The sequence below is a fragment of the Psittacula echo genome (assembly GCF_963264785.1).
Source record: "Psittacula echo genome assembly, chromosome: 1".
Classification (NCBI taxonomy): Eukaryota; Metazoa; Chordata; class Aves; order Psittaciformes; family Psittacidae; genus Psittacula; species Psittacula echo.
The window spans coordinates 99375319-99398864 of record NC_137735.1 but is presented as its reverse complement, the minus strand read 5'-3'; the positions used below and the strand labels follow the sequence as shown (position 1 = coordinate 99398864).

The 23546-nt window shown below is 42.5% G+C and overlaps 1 protein-coding gene across 1 annotated transcript; it reads right to left on the bottom strand.

Moving 5' to 3' along the window:
• IL17RA (interleukin 17 receptor A) lies at window positions 1-23344 on the bottom strand. Its single transcript, XM_080634970.1, has 12 exons — window positions 23183-23344; window positions 14091-14115; window positions 12259-12405; window positions 10929-11053; window positions 9975-10101; window positions 8791-8838; window positions 7649-7806; window positions 6172-6249; window positions 5662-5737; window positions 4578-4709; window positions 3730-3771; window positions 1-3138 (listed from the first exon to the last, which is right to left on the bottom strand). Exons 1-12 carry the CDS (start codon window positions 23306-23308, stop codon window positions 1631-1633), a joined length of 2592 nt encoding a protein of 863 aa, XP_080491096.1. The 5' UTR covers window positions 23309-23344; the 3' UTR covers window positions 1-1630.
• Window positions 23345-23546: the final 202 nt, after the last annotated feature.

Below are 23546 nucleotides of genomic sequence, written 5' to 3'. Positions count from 1 at the left end.
CAACCCTTTGCAGGAATGCTTTGGCACTTGTCAGCCAGTTCAAGTTCTGGCTCTCAGTTTTGCTTCAGATTTCTGCAAGGAATACTAACAGGAGTTAGGTGGAATTGAGGAGGTGTTTGAGTAAATATATCCAAAAAGTATTCTTGTTTTTTAATTTAAGCAATAAACCACAAGTTATAAACAAATAAAATTACAAAATACACATAATACAGATTATCTTCTGAGATACCAGGTTTTTAAAAAGCTGAAATAAAAGTCTTAAGATTTTTTGACAAGTAAACTGGTAAGGACAGGATGATGACAAGCTTGTCTGAAAGGAGAAAGGCCTAGATCTATTTACATCTCACAGGCTGCTACCCAGTGGGCTGAACTGCAGACACCGTGATAACAAACAGGGTAAACACCAGCCTCAACTAGTCCGCCACCCAGCCAGCACTACATGGGCCAACATACAATCACTCACAGATAACAAGCTTTACTGGTGTATTGAGCCCAATTTTTTAAAGCCACTGGAACCGATACAGTTACCATCACTGCTCCTGGAAGATGAACCCTTTGTCCATAAAGTATTTCACAGTCGTTAACCTAAACTACCTGCACTTGAATTTATACCCATACAAATACATTTTACACTCATTTTAGCTCAGCCTCCCCTAACTTAGTTATAATCTCCACTCAAAACCATTTGCTGAAGCTACACTTTTTCCTCCTCCAGAATAGTCCTTCATTTCCTTAATTGTGTGTCACTACCCACATCTTCAGTTCAAGTCTTCCTGGTGCTAAGATATCCAAAGGCAAATAGCACTGCAGCAGTGCGTTAGGGAATACACCAGGTTCTCCTGATTCAGTAACTCTATTCAGCTCGATTCTTCTTATAACTGTGTATCTTATATAATTGCATGAGAAGCCCGAATCCCAGTTTTTGGTCCATTATCCCCTCTTTCTCCCCTTCCTCCTATTGCTGGTTTTCAGGCACATTCCTCCCAGTAGGGAGGTAGGAAGAGTTATGAAGACTCCTAATTTAAAAGTTTATCCTGCTTACTGCTCAGTTACTGCATTTGATTTCTGAATGGCCATGGAAATGCAGTTGCAAATGAACAAGTGGCAAAACTAAAAATCTCTAGATACATGTATCAACCAGGTAGAGACAGCCCTAACCTAGCTAAAGTTTAAGGCACACATCTTTAACACAGTATTTACAACAAGCTATTTAAGAGGTGTATTAAAATGGGAATGTAAATGTTGCCATGTTATCTAAAGCTATTTTCCAAACTCTGGCCGTGACTTTTATCCAGTGCAATAGAACCAGTACAGCTGTAGGGCATTTTGAAGGCACAAGTAGATGAGCCACTGCCATCCATCAGTGAGGATTCAATGTAACACATTTCCCCAAGGAACAGAACTCCTGCCTGTTCTTTCACAGAGGTGGCTAATAGTTGTTGCTTCTCTTCAGCTATTGGAAGCAGCATTACCAGTCTGCTGGACGATCCTGTCTCCTAGCAGCAGACAGGAGAGCCTACCAGTAAGTCATTTATGAGAACAAGGGTGATGTTGGAAATGCAGTTTCAGCACTATGCATGGTACCACCTTCCATTCTGGTACTTCAAATGGAGCAGGTTCCAGATAGAGCCTAACAGTCCTCCAAAGACTGGCCAGTGTCCATCACCTCAGCTGGACACTCCCAGTCAGAGCTCCGTTGAATGTCCTGGAAAAACAGCTGCTGCTGGAGGCTCTTTAGACTGTTCAAGACCTCTGCAGAGAGTTCATGGAAGACCACCTGGTTTTCCTGATCCTCTTCTTCCTCCTCCTCCTCCTCCACAAGGTCATCAGGAGGCAAAGGAGAACATCTAGAGATGTAGCCCTGGTCTGACTGCACTGACTGTCTTTGGTCTTTGCATTGATCATCAAAGACCAACTGATGCTGCTTGTCAGCCTCCTCTTGGCAGAGAAATGGCTCTGAAGGAATGACACTCTGCTGATAAAGAGAGTACGTAAGTCCATTCAGATGGTGTCTCAAGTTACCAGAGAGGTTTGCAGGACTCTGCTCATCTATTGCTGAAACTTCAGAGTCATCATGGAGGATGACGTTATTCCTCATTGGAATGCTTGTCTCCAGAAGAGGAACTCCTTCCATACAGTCCTCATTACTCAGCACTTGCTGGCCAAGTATATTTCTATCTTCCATGGAAGAGAGCGGCTCTACTACCTGAACTAGCGGAGCCTCATCCATAGGAAGGACAACAGTCTGAGAAGTCATATCCCCACATGGATTAAGTTGAGGTTGCAGCTTACAGCCTCCACTTTCACCTTCATGCATGTGGAGGTTGATGACATAGGAGCAGTTAGGGTCAGGCTCCCGTAGGTGCAGCTGGTGTTTCACAATTCCACCTGGTTCACTTAGCAAGGAATCCACCTGGCTCTCTCTGTTCAGGGACAGAGACTCTTGATCATTATCCAAGCAGATAGTTTCACTCTCAAACCAGTCTGGGTGCTCAGTCTGCCAATTCTTGAACTTTTGTACTGCCTCTTTCAACTTCCTCCCACTAGGGGTATCAATGTAGTTATCAGCTGTGATTTCCTGGATTCGATGGATGCGCCCAGGCTCAAACTTCTCCAGATCCTGAATCCGAAAATAAATATCCTCAAACTTGTTCATCAGTTGGTACCTGGATGTGACGTTGAACAGATCAGGTATATCTTTCTCACTACTTATCCCCTCAAAATAGCAGACTATATACATTCCAAAACAAGCTGGCTTCTTGAAATCTGGGAGGATCAGATTCAAAGCTGGGGTGAACAGGTCCCCCATTGGCTTTTGCTGATCTTGCTTAAGACACACAGGCTCACTCCCAAGCATAGCCTGCCATTTGGCTTGGGTGCCGCGTGAGCATAAGATGATGATCTTAGAAGATAGGTCTTCCATTTCCTTCTTCTGCCGAGTAAGCCACGGTAATGGCCCTAACTCTGATATCTGATGATCTTCCAGCAGATCTAAGGCTACAGCGGTGCCACAGACTGTCATCAGAAACTCAGCAAACTTCAGCACCACATCCACATACAGCAGGTGATCAGCAGAGTACACAATCCAAACCTTTCGGGGCTTCAACGGTGGCAGAGGAAGGTCAGTATATGGTGCTGCTGAAAGACAAAACCATGTTCATTTCAGCCACATTCCCAAAACTGTAATGGTGCAACGTAGGACAAACAAAAGGTTATAGGAACTACCAGTTCTGAAGCTATTGTGGCATCATATGCAGGCAACATCTCACTGTACAAACTTAATATAAAAGTCCAGACAGTGAAGCTGTAATTCATAATAATGCCTGAAGAGTTCGTGGAATTTCACCATGCAAAAACAACACACCAGATTCAAGAGGCTTGCAAACGTAGCTATATTCCCTGCTGGAGTGCCAAATGCACCCACCTCAAAACAATCTGATATTGCTATGGCTTAGATGATTAATGGAGTTTCTTTTGCCAGTACAGCATCAACTGCATCAAAAGCCTCACCGCTTTACAAAGCAATTATCTCCCATTAAGCAAACATAGCATTCCAAATTCCATATACAAAGTTTGTTTTAGCTCAACAGGAAGATCCTAAGGATACTGCTTGGTTATGAGAAGCACCTATAGAGTGGTAGAGCCTATGAGAGCTCCTTCTGGACAACTGTGTGAGACTTCCAGAATGCATTACACATGCTCGATTAAAACACAGACAGGACGTCTTACCAGTTTGCAAATTATTGTGGTTGCATTTCCCTCGCCAGTGTCCTGGAAGAGAAAGTAACTGTCAGTTCTGAAAACATGAAACAAGATAACATCCTTAAAATGACAACACCTTCCACACAGCAAGTTAAAAAAACCCCATAATCTTTAACTATGCAGGGATAAAACCATGGAGAGAGAGAAGCCTAATAAAAAACATGAATAAAGACTTTTCTACAGCAGATTTTGCTATGTGCTTCACTACATTTTTACCAACCAGCAACTTGCACAGTTCCCCTGTGATAAGGGCTTCATGGTTGCAAAACAAAAGACTAGGAATTAGCCCTTAAGTACCCAATTTTCCAACCCACTCAATGTCAACCTCTGTGCTCTGTCTCCCTTCTTACATCTTAATTGAAAAACATTATTTAAGCTCAAAATAGCATAAAAATGAACTTTGTACAGATTTTGGGAGACAGGGGAAAGATTACAATCTGGACAAATAGGAAGCTTCTGCCCTGCAGAACTCTTATGCAGTACAGGAGAAAAGTAAATGGAAAAGATATCTGTAGCAATCTGCAGGAAACAAAGGACTGAACTATGAAGTTCCTTTTTTGCCTCATAAACTCTGAAGTGCTATGAAAACGGAGTATCAGTGCATAACCCAAAGAAGACTTTGCTTAACTATGTGGATGGTATTAGGATGTTACAAGTCCTATGATGTAAAAGAGAAGAAAGTGTTTATATAGACATTATCTCAGTGGCAAGACATCAGAATAGCAAGGAAGAAAACAGGAATAAGAATAGGTACAGAAGTAGAAAAAAGTACTTTTAGCATTGAATTTTTTCTTCCTAGCTGGTATGAGTCTTACCTGCTAGTTTTTTGGTCATATATATTACACCTGCTATGACTGATCCCACCAGTAACACACAGATCCCAGTGATACACCAGTAGAGCCATATAATCATATCGCCTGCAGTACAAAAATAGTGCTCAGACATTGCTATAAACAAATAGAGCTTCGCCAAAGAACAGAAGTTTCTTAAGCAGCGGGGGCCAAAGGAGAAGGATCCTGGCTCTGCCTAAAACCACAGATAGTCCAGCACTTCCCCTTTACAACATAACACAGTCACTTCTCACACCAAATTCCTGCTTTCATGATGATGCTCTACACCATAAACTTGTCCCACAAAGAACCATATGTGCAGCACACTGAAAACACAGATCAATAACCTTCCTCTAAATAGCAATTTTTACCCAGCTTTGACAGGCATGCCTCCCATGTCCTGCCTGTTCATGTAATTCATCTTAATCTTAAAAAAAAAACCAACAAACCAACAAAATCCCCACCATTTTGGATAATGTATTTTTTCAATCTACAGGGGTTTTTCTTTTTAAATCTTGGGCAAACTAACTCCTTCCAGGTGTCGTTGCAGCCAAAAAAAGATGTCAAATCACTATGCACATGATTTATCTTGATATTCATAAAAATGAATATATGCAAGCTATTATCTCCAAAGCTGTTTTATATTATGCAAATTTTTTAACACTGAGCAAAGTGACAGAAAGTATTTTATATTAAGCCTCTTCTTGTCAAAACTGTTTCTCAAAGAATTTTGTGCAAGTGAAGTATGCCTTAAAAAATTGCTCTTTAAGGTTCACGCTGCATACAAATACTTGCCTTGTGAAATTATGGTGAAATCATGAAACTTTTAACAGAATTCATTCTGAGCTCAGTGTTACAAGGAGACATTTCCTGCCCATTGGGTCATTCCTAGGGAGGATCATTTGGTATTCTATATGACAGGAAAAGAGCAGCAGAAAAAGAGTTTCAGGGTACTGGAAGAACTTCTTACCTGGTGGGTCTGTACCTGCAAAAGACAAGAGTTACATTAAAAGATCAGCTCTCATCTGTAAGACAATGGGAATCTAATTTACAGAAAAGGAGTTCTCACTTGGAGCTGGTGAACATGGGATGAAAGCAGAGTGTCTCAGACAGTCTGTGCCACAGTTTGCAAAAAATGGCTGAATCTGCAGTTGAAATAAATTCAGAAAACAGAAGCTATTCTTAAAAGCAATTTGTACTCCACTTTATCTCCCCCCTCCTTCAATATTCCCTATATTTTAGCACAAGGACCCATAATTCCCATTTCCCTTCAGCAAACAATATCAATCAAGATTTCTACAGTACATTAAGAAAGCAGCAAGTTCCTGTGGTTGAACACTTGCCATTCCCCCTCCACAGTCTACAATTTGGCAACCCTATACTAAGGAAAAACTACTGTCTACAGAGAATACTTATACAAAAAATATTGTTCTCTCAGCCACAATAATTTCCCTGATATGGATAATTAAGGATTAGTGAATCTCAGAACAAAACACTCTGCAAAACCCCCGTAACATTCCTAAGCTGCTCACTGCATTGCGGGTGAAGGAAAGACACAGGGAAAAGGGCGAGATCCTACCTGTATTTTGTAGCTGCAGCAAGCTCTTATGTTTTTCTCTATTTTGATAGTGACATTCACTTGCTGTTGTAGTCCACCCTGCAGAAATCAGGTGTAAGTTACAGGGGAAGGAAGAAAATTAAATGAAAGCAGGAAAAAAAAAGGAGTCAACATAAGAATATGGAGTGGTCCAAAGCAGCAGGAATTTCTTCTCTGTTTAGGAGAGGAACAAGAAGCCCACAGAACAAAACAGATAAATGGTCTGGTCACCATCACTGCAGGTGTCTGGCATGACAGACCTGGTAATACAATTAAGACAGCAGGCTAAAGTTGCACAGGTAACAGGAAACAATTAAGGATACACACTGTATAACTGCGAACGTGTTAACTTAAACTTACAGTTTCTTAACAATGTAAATGTCTTCAGTTATTTAATGTGTAAGCGTTAACAAGCTTCCTCTAATTACTGCTGTCAACACTGCTACTTCTGACACTAGAACAGGCAAATAAGCTGCCCTTGTTACCTGCTGTATACAATCTAAAAATATTCTTCACAATGACTAGCCAATACGTACGCCAAAATGAGGTATATTCCCCTCTACCAGGGAAATATGCACACCAGCTGTGTCAGTCATAATGTAGTACATATCAGTGGATGCAATATGAAGGGTTTTAAGTGTGAAAGGAATGGAAAGATTAAACAAACTGGATGCCAATATATCTGCCCTCCCACAATGAAGGGTGGGGACTGGTACCAAATAGTCAGCATTTTTCCTCCCTTGGATGCCTGAAGGGGAACATTTCCTATGTCAGAAGATACTCTGGATCTATTTTGAGCTTCTCAACAACACAGACTGAAAGATCTAGAGGAATTTATTCTCAGTTTGGCTGAAACATCTGTTATAAACCCACTCATTCTTGATCTAAACAAAAAATAATTCATTACCCTCCCCTGCTGCCATCACATTTGATAAACTACTTAAATGATTTATTGAAATTTTGCACCTCCATTTTTGTTGATTTATTTAGTCTTAACCCACTGGCATTGGCTTGACAAAGGTAATAGAGCCCAGAGAGTCACCTATCAAATTGCAGGTTTCATTGCAGATGTTTACAGATTGCCCTATGCATTATAAAACCTCTTTTTTATCTTTTATCCACCAAATTCCTGAAACAAGAGTTCCTCTTTCCAAAGGCAATTAAAAATCTGTGAAAGTAATTCCTTGCAAATTGCTGTTCAAGTTCGTTTGTTACACCTTCTACATCATGATGCCCTATCCCTGGCAGTGTTCAAGGCCAGGCTGGACAGAGCCTTAGGCAACATGGTCTAGTGTGAGGTGTCCCTGCCCATGGCAGGGAGGTTGGAACTAGATGATCTTAATGTACTTTCCAACCCAAACTATTCTATGATTCTATGGAAGCAAGTCCTTGTTTAGCAATCATTAAAGAAACATTCCTCTAAAATACCACAGAACGTATCATTTAGGAAGGTAAGTACCTCAGTGAAATCACGTGTGATCATTTTACATTTCTTCTCATCCAGGAAACTGGCCACATGAATTTGGTATCGGGCTGACTCCATCCATGGGTTAAAGCTCACAAGCAGAGTTGTATCATCTAGACTTTTACCTTGGATCCTGGGCTCCCACAAGCTGCCTGGAAATAGTGCAGATATGCCAAAGTTTCTCAACTGTCAGAAATATTTCAATAGAGCACCCATGTCTACGGTAAAGAAAATTCTCCATCCTATGAGATGTCTTTCAGCTATCTGATTCTTAGAAAAATAATAACTGAGCAGTACAGGAACAGCTCAACTAGGTGCCTCTGGGGAGGGACAAAGAAATTCCTGGGTTTTTATACCCTTACATTTTATGCATCTGACCATCACGTACTGTTCACATGCCTCTTGGGCCAATAGTTTTGGTTCTCCTCATCCATCACCGAGTTCATCTGTTGTCTTGAGGGGGGCCATAATTTAGTTTTTTTTATCTCTCTGGTTGTTGCTCCTTGCTAACAGATGCAACTCATTTATCTTCTAATCTGCACTGGTCTCAAGGCCTTCATTTACATAACTAAGCACAGGTTCTAAATTAAGTTCAGCTTTACCTAGGTGAGAGTTAGCTGCTTGTGGCCTAAGGCTCCAGAAACTTCAGCTTCCCATGCTAAGGAAAATCACCCAGTCAAAAACAACTCAGTTAAAGGAATTCAAACTAAACAAGCAGAGAGAGTTGGGCTTGTTCAACTTGGAGAAGAAAAGGCTCTGGGGAGTCTTCCAGTACCTAAAGAGGGCTGCAAGAAATCTGGAGAAGGCTTTTTTTACAAGCTTATGTAGTGACAGGACAAGGGGAAATGACTTTAAGCTGACAGAAGAGAGATTTAGATTAGACATTAGGAAGAAGTTTTTCATTCTGAGGGTGGCGAGACACTGGAACAGGTTTCCCAGAGAAGCTGTTGATGCCCCATCCCTGGCAGAGTTCAAGGCCAGGCTGGACAAGGCTTTGAGCAACCTGGTCTAGTGGAAGGTGTCCCTGCCCATGGCAGGGAGATTGGAACTGGATGTTCTTTAAGATCCCTTCCAACCCAAACCATTCTGTGATGCTGTGGAACTTCATTCACAACATCTAGCTCAGATAGTTTTACCTGTGTTTATACACGGGATGGTTCTTTTCATCAGAGAGTCCTTGCAATCTGCAAGAAAGACAACCAGTGACTAGTCAGAAACACTGTATTTCAATTTAGGAAAAAAAGCCTATTTTCTTATCAGAAGCCAGACACCACCTAACCAAACCCTCCTTGATGGAGACCTTCTGTCAATGCAGTAGCAAAATACTGCAGCAGAATAGTATTTGTTTCCAAGGTGTAAACTAGACCCCCTGTGATGTTACGGTGCCTTCTTCTTTTTTTCCAGAACAAAGATAATTGATAAGAAAAAGACTGAAAACAAACAATACCTGTAACTGGAATAGCTGACAACCCTTGCTAATGTAAGACATGTGCAGAGAGGGTCATAGTAGAATTAAGACTTCATATTGATCTCTGGGCCTTGTGATTGTGCCACAGCAATAGATTCCTCCAAAAGCACTCTGCCCCAGGCAAACTATGAGGCTGGAATCTTTCTTGATCATAAAATACTTTTCCAAGTTTATAATTCTCTTTGCTTCATTTAGCAGATTGGCCCTGCTGTTTGGAATCTTCATCAGTCCAAACCAGAGTTCAATATTTAACATTCTGCAGTGTGGGATTTACAAGTTTCAGCTTAAACTATGTCTCTTCTCCCAGGTTTGGACAAAGGAAAAGGCACAATTCTCTGCTTAAACAGTTGAAAAAACCCATTGCATATCTTAAATTTTCCACTTTCAATGGTGGAATATTTACAGTGCCCTTGTAATTCACCTCTAAGCTCTAATCAGCAAAGCTCCCTGCAACTTCTGAGCTTGACACAATGCATTAGGTTTCTGAAGAACAGTGGAGGATAAAAGCCGGGAAGTTCTCTAAGTGACCAGGTATAAGAAAGGGTAAGAGGGCTGAAACCCAAGTGCTCCCTCTCCTTTTCCAGCTCACATTGACTGACACACCACACACTTTTCCATTTTATAAAATCATGTTGACAACTATAAACAAGTTAAAAAGAAAATTATGGAACAGTTTAAGCTTTGTATTGAGTGTCAAACATTTACAAAGCAGTCAGTGCAGCCAGAGGGCACTGCAGATGCCCAACATCTTTGGGGAAAACAACAAAAATTCTTTTTAGTTATAGGAAAATTTTTACATACACACAGAACAGTCTTAAACTCAAGACCTAGAGTAAACTAGACATCTCTTACCAGGCACTGTGAGAGATGTGGACTTGTAATTGTAGTCTCCAACTACCCCCAGTTTGGGGAGATGGTAGACAGTAACTTGGTAAGTCTGGCCAGGTTCCACTTCAAAACGGTCAAAAGTGAAATTCCACTGAAAACAAAACACATTCACAAGGACTTAAACAAGAATGTTTTTCTATAACAACATTGCAAGTAACAGCTAACTTGGCTGACTTGTTCCACTATGTTCACTCAATCCATATGACACTTTTTCTGAAGCTTGACTATTAACAAAATGGAACTCAAGTATATTAAATGTATTAGTGCTTGGTTTGTCCCAAAACCTTCTGTCTGGAATGACGAATGTACAGTTATTTCTTTGGATCTTTGATCTGATACAACAGTCTTATGGCAAACAACTCTGTGGAGTTTTGACTAAATTACATTCTAAACTGAAAGGAGATTAGGCTAAAATATGCAGCTCAGACTGTTCATATGGGGAGTTGTGGATGCTCAGCATTTTTCTGATGAGTTTCCTAGACTTAGTGTAAGTTGAAGGACCACCTCCAAGGTTGGCGCTTTCCTCCATATCAAGAGAGTCCAAGAAAGAAGCGGAAGTAAAGGTTGAGTTAAAAAGGCTAGAAGTGGTGCAGCTGCCAAACAGAATGCAAAACCTCCTACAATTATTTACTTTAAGCAATATCCGGAATGATGACAAGTGCTAGGGACTGAAAGCAACAATTCTTAAAACCTGACGAATGGGAAAAGTGAAAGAGACACCAAGTAAGCAGCTCGTGCACAGTTACACACAAGTGTAAAACAAAGTGGAAATGACAGCATGTCTCAAACCCAGTATCTTGATTGTTTTCATCAACTCTAAGAGTCTGTATTTTTTAATTGATAACCTTGCTGTATGACAGTGAAAGCAGAAACAAATCCGTGGACTAAAAAAAGCAGGTTAGAGCCCTTTGCACTCACCCGTCCTCCATCCGGACGGACCTGAAGTGTCAAGTTGTTCTGAAAGTCAAACTGGGCACAGATCTGTTGATTGCTGTTCACTTGCATCACAGCCAGCTCTGCCCCTTGGAGATACTGGATGCTAGCTGCAGACACAGGGAAAGAGAAATATATCTTTGTTTTTCTGTCATCTGCATGTGTAGAGGTTGCAACCCCCACAGGGATTACCACTGTGGCTAGTCTTGTCACAGTCTTACTTCTTTGACGCACTGGGGGTCCTAACACAAAGACAACTGGCCATGGGAAGTGAGCATGCAGGGTTGACTAACAGCACTTTCAGCTTAAAGGTTGTCCTGCATGGCAAGAGCTCCATCTGTGCAAATGAAAGGGCAGAGTAGATGGCAACTTCATTCACCCAGACACCCTGACAGTTCCAGAAGTTCAGTGTTGCATCTAGCTCTGCCTCTTAAGGCTGCTTCATGCAGTTTGGGCACCAAAGCGAACATGCTTTTATTTTGGTACTGACGGTCCCAGTGAGAAAGTTTATAACCATACCTACACAAAATTACTAGGTTACCCCAAGTCACACCTGCTTCTACACTACAATAGCTATACCGAGATAAACAGCCCTCAGACAAGGCCCTGCAGAAGGAAGAAATGAACACATTTAATTCTGTCTTGAATCAGTGCAAAGCCATGGACAAGAGCATGGAAGGAAACATCACACACCAAGAAACATTCAAAGATATCTGGAGAGTGAGAAAATCTGTTTTATTATTACTCATTTAGGCTCCAGCAATGAGGTAATTATTCCTTTATCAAGACATGTATGTATAGGAAACCTAAGTTACAAGGATCAGATTAATTGAAATGGGAAGAACTTGCACTGGGTTAACAGTACATAATTTATTTGCACACTATCAAATTGATTCTCTTTTGTTCAGTCTGTAGATATAATTCTCCTGAATGTTGACTGCTGCATTCATCACTATGCCTTGAAAAGGCAATGCTTGCAGTGCAAACCTCCATTCTTCCCTCAATGCTGTGGTAAAGTGTAGCCACTGATTCCATTTTTATCTGCTTTACCCATTTTAAATGTCATTATCCCATACTACTGGAAGCACTCCGAACTCTTGAATACCCAGCACGCCCAAAGCCCCAATTCAGTCATCAAGAAAAATCAAAACAGCATCTCCCAAAGCAAACAAAATGAAGCAGCCAAACTCCCAAATTCAGAGGTCTGCTTTCATAACTAGATCAGTAAGAGACTTCAAGTCATAATTGTTCTCCCTGTCCTTACTAGACCACACCTAAATCCTCTGCTCCATATTCACATTAAACCACCATTTACCATCTGTGGCCACCTTCCATTCTATCCGAAGCACAGGGAGCAGTTTTCCATCCATCTGACGGAAAATGTCAGAAGAGACATGAAGACTGCTTGGAGCAGAAGGAGTCCATGTGCGAACCTGCAGCCAGCTCACTTCCATGCAGGTACCTGTCCAGCAAATAAAAACCACCATTTAGAATGGGGCTGAGGAAGCTCTGCTTAGTTGCAATTATGGTCTGCCCTTTGGGTCAGGGTTATTCAGAGGGCAAAACTGAGTGACAGACTGCTTCACAGTTAAGGCAGTTTTCAGCACAGAAGTACTCTCAAAATTGCCTGTAATATTCTAAACTCATTCCAGTTAGTTACACTTCCCCTTTTCCTTAAAATCTATTAGCAATTATCACAGTCAATATAGTCAGGCTAAGGTCAAGTAAGCCTACTCAGTATCTCCTGCAGCAACCCATACCTTGCTGTTGAAACAATTAAGAAGTCCATCAGATACCCAGGGAAATTGTTCCAATAGTTACTTTGTTTAAAAAAATCACTTCTAATTTGAATATACATCTGAGTTCAGTTTCCCACAACTGTTTGTTATGCCTCTCGTAAATGATCTACTTAGACCCTTGTAAGACATTTGACTTATCAGAGCATACTAAAAATAGGATGGTCAGTCCCCTCTGGCCAAATACACTTTCAGTCTTTTTTGCTGGGTCAGTGATGGGAACAGTGGAAAATGGGCACTATTCCTTCTTGTAACAGCATGATTTTAGGTTTAGGAAGTAACCAGACAATCCTCAAATACTCATTTACCAGAACAGAGCTATAGAAAATCTGGCAAGATTAAAGTACCTTTCAGAAAAGAGTGTACTATGCACTAAAAAAAGGAAAACCTTTCCCCTACAGCATAAAAATAATAATTAGGCAGAATTTAAACCAAATATTCAAATAAGATGGCATTTTAACGGTGGAGCTGTAGTTTGGCTTAGCTGTGTTTTCAAGCTGTATTCCAATGGCAACCTGTCAGTTTGAAATATGATCCAATCCAATCCTACTCAATCCCTCTCCTGCCAAAAAAATTTTAAACCTGGTTATTTTCAGCATAGTCATCTCCCTGATCTGGTAAGCATGGCTACAAAAATACTTGGTACCAGTACAATACAGGGCTGGGCACTGAGGCAGACAGGAGTCTGCTTATAACAATGACTGCAAAGGAAGGCCAAGATGTTTTGCAGCGAGATCCAGACACCTCTATGTACCAAATGGACATATGGAGAACATTACCCATAATTATACTAAAGTGTTTCCTGTGCATGTCATTGCTAAGACTTGACCCTGTACACCTGACGCATCCAATATATTTCCTCAGAGGGACTTCAAGTAACTCTAGAGTCCTTTTCCAATTCATAGGATCATTCAGGTTAGAAAAGTCCTTAAAGATTAAGTTAATTCAATGGACTTTATGCCCAGTACTTTACATGAATTGCTTTCAGCTTTATACCCCTCTTTTAATTCTAGTTCATATGTTAACTTTTCATCAAGTCCTACCATAGATACAATAGCTTGTAATGAACATTACTGACAAACTTGTCCTAAAATTCCCATTTCTTTAAAAACTTACCAGCTTTAAATAGAAACTTAACAAGTTGGTTTGTGCTCCACCCACCCCACAAGTCTATCTTAAGAAAGACTTAACTTCCCATTCCTCTTTTAGCTAGAGCTGATTATGGATCAAACTGAAAACTTTCAAAGCAAGGCATGATAGCAGTGCTTCACTTCCTATCTCTCCAATTCTAGATGGAAGAACTTGCTGTATGATTAATGAGAAAACCACAATGAAGGAAAATATTACTTACTGTTTCTTACAAGGCAGTTTAAATCCTGTGGGGGAAAGAAACAAGAATATTACTCTCAGAATAGAAACTGGATTGACAGCAATTTGCTTCTGCTTGGTGGCAGGAAGAAAATAATTCAGTGAACACCACACACAAACTGGAAGAATTAACCATCAGCAAGCATCACACAAAGTTATTAATCAGAAAACCAAAGGACTCGGGGTTATCAAGCCTGTGCACACCTGAACTGCATATGCAACAGTAGCAATTGCAATAATGGAAAGTCATTGAGGAGAAGCAAAAATGCAAGATGATGGTAGTAAAACCCTGCCAAAATCCGGGACTGTGAAAATAGAAAACAGTGTGACATGAAAGACAGCTTGAAGCATTTAAACACCATCGCTTTAAGTTACTGCTACCCAGCAGTGATCACGCTGGTAATGCCTGCAAGGTCTAAGCCCATCTGACTGGAAGCACAAGCTCTGTGCAGCTAGGTTTGACACTGAAGTACTGGGTTTCACACTGCCTGCTGCAGAGCACCCCTGAACAGAAAGGCTGCATCAGTTACGGCTGGTCTTTTTCCTGATGCCGCATAAGAAGCAGGGAAAAGACAACATTTGGTAAATGCCAGGCTTGAAAGTAGGATATGGTGATTTTATTTCCTAGCAAATAAACTGTTCCTCCCCCTCCCCCCCAAGTCCTAATGAAGGCAAAACATCACATCAATTAATAACGAATTTGAGAGGCAACCCATGATGGGAAAAATAATCAGTGTTAAACTCTTTCAGAATAAAGATGCCTTGAACATAAAGAAGCAACCAGAAGTTACGTGGGCTCTGCCTAGTTTCCCCAGGTATGTTTCATTTATAGGGGAAGACCCCATGGTCACCAGAAAAAAGCATGTAAGTTTGCTTGATTAACATGATGCAAAATCACTGAAGTTTTCACTGACTTTGTAAATCAAGATAAGGGGTAGGTTTCCTCCCACTCATTTCCTATGCCTTGGCATAGAAAGATGGATATTATTGTCACACTGTTGCCACAATAGAATTCATTCCAGTGGAGAAGGCAAGGCAACAGGGCTTTTAATCTCTCTGCAACTTAAGGTCAACTCCAAGTGTATTTGGGGCTTATTAATGGTGTAGCTGTGGCTTTGCAAGTTTGTATTTACATTTTCAGGGATGGGTGCTAGAAAAAGCCAACTGTGCCTTTTCCGTGGCGTGGCACGGAAAGCTGAGCATAGCATTAGACAGCATCACTGCCAGAGGCACAGCATAAACCTCCCTTCACTGACACCCCAGCACTGCAGCCTGCCCTGTGCTGGCACAAACATGGCTGTGACCACGCAGAAACCTGGTTATAGCCTGAAATTGACTCAAGGAGAGGAAGGAAGGTCAGCTGTGAACCAGAGCTTCTGCCTTTCTGCACCTCTGCTCCTTTTTGCATGGGAGAGGCTAGGAATGTACCACCAGGCCTGAGGAGGAAAGTGGGCACTGCTCTTTCACAGCTGTGCTGGCTTTTGTCTGCTTGTAGCAGGGCAGAACTGTACCCTACCTTTAAAGAAGTCCTAGTGAAGGCAAAACACCCCATCAATCAATAAGCTTTCTATTATTTGAAAGAAATAAAGTATAAGCAATCAGTGAAGTCTGATATCATATAAGTTGTTCCAAGCAACTGATTTCACATGTGAGCAGAGTTCTACTGACTATGAAAAAAATGCCTTGGACATTAATGCTCATATTTCAGCTAATGCACCCGTGTTCCTATGAGCCTTGAGCAAAAGCAGGCAGATTTGGCATTCAGCTCCTCATGCTCAGACAAAATCATAAAACCTGAAAGTCTCTTGCAGGCTTTTGTTACACAAGTCAAAACAATACACAGGTATAAATCCGGTCTACAGGCACCCTTCACAAGAAACACACCCATACTCCAATAAGCAGTACTACAAACATACTCAAGATACAGGTGTATTAAAAAAAAGATTCAGTGCAACACCCAATTTGTGTAATATTGACCAACTTCATTATCATTTAGGAAATATTTAAACCAAAGGGAGGAATCTGCCTTATTGGCCACCCTTAACTTCTAAGTACACACAAATCTATATGATACTTTGCCTAAGAACTGAACTTTGGCAAAGAACTGTTTTCTGACCAGCCAGCTAGCAACGCTGTATTTTTCAAAATGAAACAATCTTTGGTGCACTACGTTAGGACTAAGGCAACATCCCATAGTCAGAACAAATATTCTGATTACTTTTCACTGTTAAACAGGTTTTTTTATCTATAAGGAGGGAAGTGGGATGAACAGCATCACACTTAACCTTTCCTTGCCCTTCTCCCACTCTGTTCCTTTCTCCCCTGACCTCCAAGGATAAGAAAGTCACCTGCAGAAATCATTTGTCTTCCTCCTTATTCTTGCAGTGGATCTTGAAGTTTTCAACTCACTGTTGGATTCCCAGCCTCACTGCTAGGTTGTGGCACTTACAACTTGTTGGTTGTTTGGGAAACACCCAAACAGGGTTTTGCTAGATGCCAGTTTTGGGATAGGCAGCCCCAAAAGCTGTGTAGCACTGCCCTGCCTGGCGCAGAGGAGCTCTAACATAAACAACAGCAAAATAAATCTATGAACTTAATGTCAATATGTAAGGACATGTAAGAAGTACATTTCACTTTCGTCTCTGTTGTGCTCAAAAGCTCAAACCAGCCACAAATAGGCCAATCAACTTGATCAATTTAAATATAAATACCAATTTAGTCTGAACTGCAATTTCACAAGTATCCTGCATCTAATTATTGCAGCCAAATCTACAGACAAATCTTCCATTGAGTATTTTAGATCCCATCAGGCTTAAGAAGAATTGTCTACAAGTATAATTAATAGAAATGTTACAAAACTTTCTACCTCCCAAATCAGGTTGTGTTCCCTTGTAACTAAAGTATGTAAAAGCAGATTAAGATAGTAAAAAACCCAAACAACCCAAAACCTTACTCCTAACGTAATTCAAATGCTTAATCAGACTTTCTTAGGAAAATTACTTAGCCTGACAATGCCCCTTGCACAAACAGGTGCAGTAGTTCTGTCTGGGATGAAGTTAATTTTCTTCACAGCAGCTGGCATGATGCTGTACTCTGGATCTGTGACCACAAAAGTGTTGATAACACAGGGATGCTTTAGTTATTACTGAACAGTGCTCACACAGTATCAAGGCCTTTTACATTTCTTATACTAATGCCCTCAAGCAGACAGGTTGGGGGACACAGGAATTTGGGAGGGGGCACAGCCAGGACAGCTGACCCCAACTGACCACAGAGATATCACAGACCATACAATGTTGATCTCTCAGGGGAAAGAAGAGGAAGGAGGTGACATTCAGTGTTTTGGCATTTGTCTTCTCAAGTAAGTGTTGCACATGAGGAAGCCCTGCTTTCCTAGTGACAGCTCAACATCTGCCGGCTGATGGAAAGTAGTGAATGAATTACTTATTTTGCTTTACCTATTAAACTGTCTTTATTTCAATCCACAAATTTTCTTGCTTTTTCCCTTCCAATTCTCACCCCATCCCTCTGAGGCAGAGTGAGCGACTGCGTAGGGCTGAGCTGCTGGCTGGGTGAACCCACAACAGGCAACAAAAATAACTGACTACTCACCATCGTTTTTTGTTTGCAATTTAATGATTTCTGTTAAAACCTATCTCTTACTACTGAGTCTTTCTGTCCTTGTTCTGTTGCAGGTATCAGTAATTACTGTAAACTGCACAATGATAAAACCCCTATATAAATTATACAGCATTATTTGCCTGAAGAGCAGCAACAGATGCGTTCATTTGAGTGCTGGTGTTTCTGTTTATTAGCAGATAAGACACGGTTAAATGAAGAAGTGCTGCATTTCCCCTTTTTTGTTTTATGATCAATATTAGTATTGAACCAGCAAAGCGCATAAATGGATTCTCTCTTCCTCCAGACCTATTCTTTCAGGTAAAGTGTTCACAATGATGTTCCCAGCATCCATGAGAGTGTGCCCTGACATTCGTTAAAAAGCCAAGAACTTAGTCAGGAACTATCAGTCAGCTTAAGTAGGATTCAGAACTAAAACTTGACAATTAAGGTATCTCTTACTTTTCAATACCGGGTTTCTATGGGCTCAAACAATAGTTTGTGTGTCACCGCTCCCCACCCTGACTCAGGATTTTCAAGAGGCTAATCTACAAATGTTTTCTCCCTGTCCCACACTAGCCTGTTTACCTGCTGTGCCAGTAACCTTTTTCTATGTGTAGCAGACTATGTTGGAGTGTTTTAAGCTGCCACCATTTAGTTAAGAATTTAGCAGTTTTACCATAGAAGGGGGGGAGCGAACCTCCCACCACACAGGAGTCTGCAGCAGCTCAATTGTTGGTCCATTCCCTTCCCAGTCCCCAAAGCACTACAGGGATAACCTAACAGCAAAAAATGCCCAGAAGAACAATCATCCATCTGGGAAGGCATCGCTATCGACATAAGGAAGCAAAGGTAACAGAAAGAGAACATAAAGCAACAAGGCAGGCTTGAGATGTAACAACCTCAAAGGATACCTAGAAAGCAGTCACCATTAAAACCCTCACTTGCCTTTTTGGATACTGCCCAGGTGAACTGACTGGGCTGTAGCTGAGGACATACTTTTATACTAAGACAATGTAACTCCAGAGAATGACACCCAAAAGCCAGGAAAAATATTCAAAAACCCCAAAACTCCAACCAACACAAGCAAGTTGGTTTTGCAGTAAAGTAAGCCACCTATTTCCAGATTTGCACTGGCTACCTCCTCAGCACCAAGGGGAATACTTGAAGGTTTTTCCTTCTAAAGGTCCAACCAGCCCAAAGCCTTATCTGATGCATTGGCTCATTCAGAGTGCATTAACAAAGCTGTGGTCAGCAGAAGTACTTAACCTACTCTCCCTACTTAAGCAAGCACAAATTTAGATGAGACAATAGAAATAAAATTAAGCGATGGTTGTTTCTGCTCACCCACATAGAGCTAGAAGCACGTAAGAAGCATTGACAGAATCAAGACATGTCAGTCTGCACACAATAGACAAGCAGGCAAATGGGAGAAGGAGGAGAACTCTGCAGAAAAGCAGAAGATAGAGCCCACAGCCAGGCAACTGCTCTGCACATTATTACAGAAGGAGCTTAAATTGAGATGTTCTTCTCTCACCAGCTTCCTAGTGCCTTTCAAACCCAACAAGCAAAGGTACAGACATGGGAGGCATAAATGAGAACAAGATGATTGTGAGGTGATGCCTAAAACTAGTATTAGCAGGACAGGCACAGTCAACTCTTCATGTTTACTTGCCATATTTTCACAGAAAGCTAAGCAACTGTTTCTTTCACTCTTTTTTTTTCCTCAAGAGTTTTTTTGCTTTTGACATGAAAGAAAGAACAGACCATATTCTGTGGAGAATCATATGAAGCTGAAATAAAACAGGAAACTGATTAGCAGCACCAGTCATAATAATGCAATTAAATTAACAAGAGGTCAAGATTCTGCAGCAGGATGCTGTGGTAACTTGCAAGAAATGGCTGTGAGCTGGGCAAGTATCCAGTTTTCCTCAGCACTCAAACGAAAGAGCAGATGCTGAACAGGAAGGGCTCCAGCTTTCCAAAATCTACCTCTCACCTGTGAGCCATTCTATGTATCTTCTGAGGTTTGGCTGATTTGAACTTTATTGCAGTTTTCCTTTCCTGATTCCTGAGTTAAAAGAAGCAGAGATCAACAGGACATGAACATGTTACAGGAATAACTGCTGAAAGATTATTTGTTTAAGGTTGATAGGAAACAACTATCTTTTACAATATTGTTTTGATTTAAGCTTTTTCTCTGTAGTCGCTAAGTTCTTTCTCTTGCCCTCAAATACATTCTCAACAAAATCAAAGCCAAACTCAGAAGTTGAAGATTCATCACAAAAATCCATTTAAAAATCATATTTTCATAGCTTTGATTCCTAACCTAATGCTGAAGTTTGATAGTTATGATCACTAACCCTTTTTGTGCCAAGAAGCCCAGAAACATTCTAGCAGCACTAAGCGTGACTCCGGTTTATGGTAACATCCTCCATGGCAAAAAGATGCCATAGAGAAGAATGAGAAAAATCAGTCAATAGCAAGGCTATATATGCTGATTTGTAAAGGTGGACCAGGAAAAGTCTTCCTCAGGTGCACCACCATTGCTCATCTTCATGAGAGCTGTTTCATCAATTCTTCTCCAGAGACTTTTAGTGAATATCCATCAAGCTAGCAAGACAGATTTCAAAGCCAAACTATGTACACCTATCCAGCTCCTTAAAGATGGCAGGGTTATAAACACTGCATTCCTCTGGGACACTGAGGCATGCCATGCAGTGAAACAGTTATGGCCTAGTGACTGCACACACTGATTAAAGACTTGATGGCGAACCACCAGATGGATATTTAAGCTGTGGGATGGTTTTACCCTGCATGTAGAAAAACAACCCCAAAACAACAAAACCTACCTCCCTGCAGATGACATATTCAAATAATAGTTACCAAAAGGAACCATATTTGCAGCTGTGCTATTGAGCCTTACAGCTGAGCAGATTTGATGGAGTAGTGGTGAGTAAGGCCCATTAAGTGCATTTGTTGGTATTTTAATAGGATAAGCTGTTAATGAGCCTTTAGTTTTACTTTCACAATTTACAGGTGTCTACCAATATCGATATGACACTTTCCCTCCACCACTCCATCTTCAAAACAGCTTCCACCACATGAAAGACTTGCTGAAAAAAAACCACTGTTGCTTGCCCTGACCTACTCTGAAGCTCAACAACAGCAGCATGAATGTGGTGGGTTAAAAAAGGAAGTGGGTCTCACCAACTGTGCTCAGCAACAGCTTTCTTTTTGAACCATGCTGCTGTCACTCATTGGCAGGGTTACTGAATCATCCTCCAAAAACAGTGCAACTGACAGAAAGGGAAGGGGATATTGTTTTCAACTGTCCTAACTTCAGTTGATGGTACTTCTTCCTGTTTGTGTCAGCATTTTCACAACTGCTTCTAAACAGGCTGCTTGTGGATTTAAGCCAGCTCCTTTTTCATAATACTGCCTGCATTTTAGAAAATGGCTTATTGACAGAAAAAGCCAAAGTGCAGGCTTACACATTCACTGATCTACAAACACACCCAGACTGTGAGCAACACACTTCCTCGGTCAAAGTCAGTTGTGTACTGGTGAACCCCTCACCATGTTATCATGGTTCAAGTTCCCTAAGAAGTCAGAGGTAGAGCCAAGAAGACAAAGTCAGTCAAAGCCCAAGCATCCAAGGACTCACAGAAACTCTATAATGTATTACTCTCAAGCTCTGTGTGACTAAATGTTTGGGCTACCCATGGTTTTGTTAAATGCCTAAGCAATATTGTAATGTCCTCTTTCCCCTTTGCTAAGATTCTGCATTTTGTAACTCCACAATGTCCAGCCTAAAGTAAAACTGCAGACGAGGTCCTTTTTCTTGGGTATTTTTAAATAGGAGTGAAGGCAGCAGGGCAGAGGTCAGGTGAAACAGGGGTAAGTGTACGATCAAACATTAGGAAAGGAGGCAGCATAGACAAAGGCTAGGAAATGTGTTCAGGAAAAGATTACAGAAGCTTTCATCCCAAAGGACACATTTAGGCTGATGTATGTCTACAGCCCCATCTGACTGGCTGCTTTGCTAGACTTATGAGAGTGCATTATGACATATAAAACTGTATAGCTTAGAAGACAGCTGTCCATTATCCTGTTTATGCATACACCACTGCTGCTAACAGAAACAAAAAGCAAGTCAGATGTCTTCCCCCTTCTATATACTCTTTACATGTGTCTTAGACAACAAAAGACCCCAACTAAACAAACAAAATACCCCAAACAAAACCAAAACAACCCTCCAGAAAGAGAGAGACCAGCTAGCAGTTAATATTTTGGGGTGCCAAAGTTAGCTCAGGTTGGTTAGTTCACTTTTTACAGACACCACATCTGCACCTCTCAATCTATATCCTCTCTGGCTGGTTTCCCAGGGAGAAAAGACAACCAGCAACCTGCCTTTTCAAGATTTCAAGTACACATAATGTTTGTTTACCTACTCCTTCAGCAGAGATTCCCTGCTTTCTCCTAAAAAATCCTCAGCTGCAAGGAACAGGTTAAAACATTGAGGATATTAGGCAACCTCAGCTATTAGCAAAGACTCACATCCTGCGCAGTAACTTCAGGCAGTTTTTGCCAGCCTCAGCTCCAGCCATGGTCCCTCACAGACGTTAGCAACTGGCGCTTCCTGGCAGTCAGCAACACGGCCAGGCTAATCCTGCGGTATTTAGAATTCGGGTTTAACGTGAAGTTAACGCAGTTGTGCGCTACATACAGTTGCTTTGATACATACAGCCCACATCAGCCACAATAAAGCCCCAAACCGTACAAAGCCAGGGATCCGTGGTTATCCGAGCAGCACAGTGTTCGGGTAAGGTCGGCAGCAGGACCAAACAGTCACCGACCTCGGGCCGAGAGCTCAGAGGAGTCCCTTCCGCGGTCACCTCCTGCCCGGGCAGCTCCCCCCGCCTTAAGGCACCGCTTCGGACCGGCGCTCGCCGTCAGCTCCGAGATGGACGGACGGAGGAGGGAGGGAAGGAGGAAGAGCTCACCAGCCTGAGGCTCTGCCTGCGGACGCAGGGCTAACGCCGGCAGTGAGGCGGCTCCGGGTCGCCGGCCCCACAGTCCTTACTGCTCCCCGCCCGACAAGGAGCCGAACGGGCCCGGGCTCCCCACCCTACAATCCATGTCCCAGGAGAAGGAGACCCCGCTGAGTCCTGCACCCCTACAGCGGGACAGCCGCTCCCTCATCCCAACTTCCCGGCCGTCTCCTCTTCCCTGCCCGGGCCCCGCGCTGCCCGCCCCCCGGCACACCGGCGGGTAGCGGCCGCTGATGGCGCGGAACACGGCGGAAGGGGGAATCCGTCGCCTCGCCAGCCTTGCGGCCGAGTCCCACCCGCTGCGAGCCCCGCGGGGACGCCGCCAGCACCGTGCCCGGTCCCGCCGCTTGCCGGCCGGCCGGCACCACCGAGTTCCTAGCACTCCCGACTCTGCCGCGCTTACCGGCTGGGAGCAGGTGAAGGGCGGCGCGGCACTCAGCAGCAGCCGCAGGGCCACGGCGTTGGGCGGGATGGGGAAGACGAAGAGGAGCAGCACGGGCAGCCACCACCGCAGCTCCGACCCCGCCATAGCCCGGCCGCTGCCGCCACGGCCCCGGGGCTTCCGGGCTCCGACCTGGGCGCGAGGCGGTGCCAGCCTTCACCTGAGGAGGGGCCGCCGCGGGGAGGCGGCGCTAGGACTGGCGCGGGGCGGAGCGACGGTCAGCGCAGCGGCACCCCCAGAGCCCGCTTGCCGCAGCAGCAGCGGTTGGGTCTGGTGTTTGGCCTTGGGAGGGTGCGGCCATGAGGAGCGGAGCGGGCCAGGCCGA